The sequence below is a fragment of the Ziziphus jujuba genome, chromosome 5, assembly GCF_031755915.1.
Source record: "Ziziphus jujuba cultivar Dongzao chromosome 5, ASM3175591v1".
NCBI lineage: Eukaryota > Viridiplantae > Streptophyta > Magnoliopsida > Rosales > Rhamnaceae > Ziziphus > Ziziphus jujuba.
Window position 1 is genome coordinate 22838580 of NC_083383.1, and position 6033 is coordinate 22844612.

General features: G+C 34.2%; 1 protein-coding gene across 1 annotated transcript; it reads left to right on the forward strand.

Annotated features, from left to right (window-relative positions):
* Positions 1–2685: 2685 nt before the first annotated feature.
* LOC107408980 (E3 ubiquitin-protein ligase WAV3) lies at positions 2686–5681 on the forward strand. The gene is made up of 2 exons (XM_016016417.4): positions 2686–3460; positions 3714–5681. The coding sequence occupies exons 1-2, from the start codon at positions 3089–3091 to the stop codon at positions 5595–5597; spliced, it is 2256 nt and encodes a 751-aa protein (XP_015871903.3). The 5' UTR covers positions 2686–3088; the 3' UTR covers positions 5598–5681.
* Positions 5682–6033: the final 352 nt, after the last annotated feature.

Consider the following 6033-nt stretch of genomic DNA (forward strand, 5'->3'; position numbering starts at 1 on the left):
CTCCAAAATCAATGTTAGAGCTCGCAAACAGCTTAAGCAAATCATTAGTTTAACTACTTATGATATGCGATTTATTATTATTGTTAGGTTTTTTTTTGGCACCAATTAATGCCCTTATCCAGAGGAACAAAATCTCTTCATATGCAATGCATGCATTTTACAATTAAAAAGTCATAATGAATTGTCCCTTACAAACTATTCACTTCAAAGTTATGTATATAATAAAAGTTTATAGATTTTTTTTCCTAAAAAATTATAAAATATATTTTTAAATATATTTAAAATTTTCCAAACTTAGTACACTCATTTGAACTTCTGAGTCATTTTTATAAAATTTTATTAAGGGTGTTAACAGAAAATGAACAATAGTGATAACTTTCAAAATAGAGACATTTAATTGTATTAAGTTGAAAATAGAGAAGGGCTAAATGCAATTATCCACATATAATATTAAATTATTTCGGTTCCATTTTGTCATGGAATTATTTTTGCTACTTGACAATAAGGAAGTAGGAGAATCACTCATCTACGTTTATCCATATTAGTCAACTTTTGCATATATAATATATATATATATATATATATTTATAAGAAGAAGAAGAAAAAGAAATAAATAAAAAATAATGGACATGTTGGTCATGCGATCGATAATGAAAATAAGAAATATGGCTGTTAGAGGATCCTTGCAGTCCTAAAAACTTAATCAATTAGAGAACATGTGTTCCCCAATAATGACAGCATCACAACAAACCTATCTCTCTATTTATTTTTGGGAACTCTCTTTGAAATCCGCTTCTCTTGAATGTTTATGTCTTAAAATTAATTGTGTAATCCCCTTTGGAAACGATTTCAAATCTCCCTTATTTAATTCGTTCTCCATGTGATCCCCCCAACTTTGTTCAATTTATACTAAAACATTTCACATTAGCTGTTATCTGAATCTCCAAACTGTCTCAAATATTAACATGAAAAGGAAATAAAAATAAAAATAAAGAGAGAAAAGTAATATATATCTGTCTATGTATATATATATATATTCTTATATATATATATACATACAGTTTTTTTATCATATATTTATTAATTTTCATAAATCTCTATTCAACAAACAATAATAACTGAAAAAGTTTTACTTTTTCTCGCACAAATTCAAACTCCAAAGATAATCATATTTCTCTAAGTAATAAAGTTGTAAATATTCTTCTTAGGATTGCTTCTTCATAATTTTCACTTAATTAAACAAACAATGAAAACTTTAATTTTGGTAATTATTTCCTCCTTTTTCCATCATGATTTCCAAACTCAATTCTTAGCTAGCATTTATAAACGTGTGGTTTGGTAATGCATTATGTTTTTTTTCTTTTTTTGGTTTTCTACATGATTATGTGTAATTTGCTTACTTTAAATGTTTTTTCATAATTATTTTAGAATTTGTTATATATTTCAATTAACAACAAAAATTGAAATGAAAAAAAAAATACAAACACCAGATAAAAAATAATTTGAAATGGAATTTCCATTTTACGCAAGTTTATAATTATTTGAAAGATGTAAAACAAACTCTATCTATTACTAATTTATACTAATAAATGTTTGAAGTAAATAAATTTTATAAAGTTAAAGAGTGAAAAAAAAATGTTACCAAAATATCAGATTCTTTCCTAACTACATAGTAACATAACTCGAGAAAATAATAACCCAGTGGCTTAAAATTAACTCTTTTTTAAGACATCATACTTGATTTATCCTTCCCAAAATAAAAAAATAAAAAATAAAAATGAAAGAAAAAAATTAGTCTCCAGTGATGAGGAAAACAAAAAACAAAAAGAATCTTAAAGTTGAGGATTCCAAGGCCAATGCCCTAATTTGCACTACACATGCTAGTACAGATCACATAGCTCAAAGAATTTGATGAAAAGAAGAGGGGAAGGGGGGGTGATGAACTAATTCAGTTTACCTTCTTTTTTTTTTTTATACATATGATGATAATGGGCAAATTCAGTTGAATGCAGAGCAATGGTGATGGGATCTCTTAATTAATAATAAAAATTGGAGGCAACAAATCCTCAACTCGGAGTTTGTAAAGTTGATGGGATCTTTTCCACATGGGGTGTCCAAATTGGGTCATGTGCTATGTGGGCATTTCCTAAACTCCAAATCAATGTAATTCTCAATTTTAAAATTTCATTAATCTATAATATTAATAACAATCTTTCAACTTGCCAATTGTAAATATATAAGTTTTTTTTTTTTTTCCCAAGTAAATATAGTTGCTTCCTCTGACAGACACCTCTAAGTAGGGCCCAGTTTCTATCTCTCAATCAATTTGTTTTTCAACATTGCCTTTACAAAAAGATTTGGAAAAATCCATGCCACGTGTCAATCTGTCTATTTCTATTCCTCCTCCTACTGTCAACAATCAACATCACCAAATTTGGCCCCTTCTGAGTTGCTGCTGCAAATCACTTTAATTTTCATTTTTTTTAATTATATTAATTTTCAGAAAGCAAAGCAAACTTAATTTGAACATGGAGGTGCTTATCGAACTTACCAACTCTTAATTATATAAGCTGACGCCTGACGGTCAAAGTGGGGTATGGGCATTTTTATAAATATAAGAATTAATTATTTGCTTTAAAAAAAAAAAAAAAAAAAACATTATAAATATTCAATCCAAGGAATGCTTTTCTCTTCTGAAATAAATATGATCACGCAGAGGTAGAGATAGATTGAGAGAAACAGTAGATCTTTCTGCCAAAAAGACCAATAGAAAACAGAGAGAAAATAGAAAAACAAAAGGAAAAATACAATGAGAGGGAAACAGAGAGAAGGGTCTGGATCAGAGTCTGAATTCCCACTAATTTCTTCTCCTTGCATTTTATTGTATTTGATCAACTTAGATTCTTAGGTCCTTTACCTTTTGTCTACGAGTTCATTAAAAAAAAAAAAAAAAAAAACTATTTTGCTTTTCATCTTCTTCATTTGTCTCTTTCATAACATAAACAAAAGGATCGTGGATAGAAAGAAAAAAAAAAAAAGAAAAAGAAAGAACTTTGGTGGTTTGTTTGATCATTTTTGGTCACAAAAGATGGGTACGAGATGGAGAAGAGCCTTTTGCACTACGCTTTCAAAAGACCCAGAATTCAAAGTATCAGAAAAGCAGCAACAACAGACAAGTCGAAGTCCGAGTCCGAGTCCCAGAAGTTGTACCAGATTGAGCTTCTTCTCTGGTGGAAGCAACCCTTCCACATCTCGCTTGCTATTTCAATCTCAACCTGTCTCTAGCCCGAGTTTACGCTGTCGAACACCTTCAGAGACTGTGAGTGAAAGCCCCAGGCTTGAATGTAAAACCACCACTCCCAAGAAATCTAAGAGTCCCAAAACATTATTGGGTTCCAACCCAACTTCTCCTAGATCTCCTCTCAAGTTGTCACTTTTCAAGAACAGCTTCAAATTTAGGGTAACAAATTTTCATACAATCTTTTTTTTTTTTTTTTTAAAGATTTATAATATTATTAGTACTGTTACGGTGGGCAACATGGACCAATATAAATATATACCAATAGATAATGTTCTATGTAATTACTGCGATATTATATTATCGAAATTAGAGGATAGTTGCTCACCATAAATTCTGACCCATTACAGCAAAATTCTTATTTCAAAAAATTTTTTTTGAGTTAAGCGTGTATATTTGTTGTTATTGATTTCAGAGTAGCTGTGGAATATGCTTGAACAGCGTGAAGACTGGACATGGCACGGCCATTTACACAGCAGAGTGTGCTCACGCTTTCCATTTTCCCTGCATAGTTTCGTACGTCAACAAGCATAATAGCCTTATATGTCCAGTCTGCAACTGTTCATGGAAAGACGTTCCTTTTCTCGCCGTCCACAAGAACATCACCCCTGAATCCGTACAACAAGATCAACAAAGCCTCGTTACCAAGCCAACAACCGAAGACGTCGTCAAAAAGGCCGAACCAGTCCTCCGCCAACATACGAAACCTTCGGATTCGAGGTTGTACGATGACGACGAGCGTTTGATTTCTCCCAACTCAGGTACCAGCCAGATTAGTCCAATACCCGAAGTGAATGAGGATGCAAAAGAGGTCGACCACGAAGACGTCGAAGAGTTTCAAGGATTCTTCGTTAATCCTAACCCTTCATCGTCTTCTTCGATGAGATACTCCGAAGAAGCGCAAATGATCAATAAAGATGTGAGAACCAACCATGTACAAGTGAGACTTTTGCCCGAAGCAGCTGTTATATCGGCGAGCCGAACTCATGAAACTTATGCGGTCACGTTGAGAGTGAAAGCCCCACCTCCTCCTTCTTCAACGCGCAGTGTAAAACCATCAAACCGTGGGCCGATAGATTTGGTCACCGTTCTCGATGTCAGTGGTAGTATGATTGGTCCCAAGTTGCATATGCTCAAGCGTGCTATGCGTTTGGTTATTTCCTCTCTCGGCTCCGGTGACCGGCTCTCAATCGTCGCTTTCTCTGCTTCCGCTAAGAGATTGATGCCGTTGAGAAAAATGACTGCTCAAGGCCAGCGCAATGCTCGGCGCATTGTTGATCAGCTCGTTTGCGGTCAAGGAACGAGTGTTGGTGAGGCTTTGAGGAAAGCAACAAAAGTGCTCGAAGATCGTAGAGAAAGGAATCCAGTGGCTAGCATTATGCTATTATCCGACGGTCAGGATGAGAGATCAGTCCGAACAAACAAGAATAATCAAAGACATACAATGAATCACACTACCTCTTCTACCCGATTCGCCCACATTGAAATCCCCGTTCACTCATTCGGATTCGGCGAATACGAATCGGCCGAGAACGAGTTTGCGAAATGCGTCGGAGGGTTATTGAGCGTTGTTGTACAGGATTTGAGAATTCAACTCGGCTTCCATTCGGCCTCCAAATCGGCCGAGATCTCCGCCATCTATTCGTACAGCGGAAAGCCGACAGTGCTCAGCTCGAGGTCGGTGCGACTCTGCGACTTGTACGCCGAGGAAGAGAAAGAGTTGCTGGTGGAATTGAGGGTCCCAATTACGGCAGTTGGTACCCACATAGTGATGTCCGCCAGGTGTTTGTATAAAGACCCTTCGACTCAGGAGGTTGTGTATGAGAAAGAGCAGTCTCTTGTTTTACCTGCTGCTCCAGATTTTGGTCGATTGTCTAATACTCCCAAGATTGAGAGGCTTAGAAACCAGTTCATTGCGATCCGAGCGATCGCTGAGTCTCGGAGATTGGTGGAGCACAATGATTATACAAGCGGGCATCATTTGTTGGCTTCGGCTCGAGCCCTGCTTATGCAATCGAACCCTGTATTTGCTGATGAGTATGTGAGAGCTTTGGAAGTTGAGCTCGCCGAGCTTCATTGGCGGAGACAACATCAGATTGAGCAACAACAGCAACAAATGGTGATGATACAGAGAAGAAGAGGTGGCGAGAGGGAGATTGCTGTGGTTGATGAGAATGGTGATCCGCTTACTCCCACATCGGCTTGGAGAGCTGCTGAGAAGCTTGCTAAAGTTGCTATGATGAAGAAGTCGTTGAGTAGAGTTGATGATTTACATGGGTTTGAAAATGCCAGATTTTAATATAATTTTAATTTTTCTTCTTTGAGTAAAATAGTTTTTCTTTTTTTCTTCTTTTCATGGGGTTTTTACGGGTCGGAGATGTACAGTATAATTAAAATTAGTGATAAAATATTAATATAGATAGAAATATTAAAATATAATTTTATAAAAATAATGATATCAACAGAAATATTGATAAAATTAAATAATATAAAAATATAATAATTAAAATATAATTATAATAAAATAATTTATAAATAAAAAAATATAATATTTATTAGATATCTAATAAATATTTTGAACTGTATGGCATATATTTTGAACCATAAATCATTAGTTTGCACTATTATGATTATGTAAGATGATCTAGATAATTGGAAGCTTCGCACATGAACTATTAGATTAAAGGTTTATTTATCTATTTTTTATTAAAAAAAGATTAATTATATATAAATAA

Excerpts from the sequence above, each read along its gene's own strand:
- LOC107408980 (XM_016016417.4), top strand. The coding sequence starts at position 3,089 with ATGGGTACGAGATGGAGAAGAGCCTTTTGCACTACGCTTTCAAAAGAC. Across the intron at positions 3,461-3,713 it reads AGAACAGCTTCAAATTTAGG|AGTAGCTGTGGAATATGCTT; the intron begins GTAACAAATTTT and ends TATTGATTTCAG.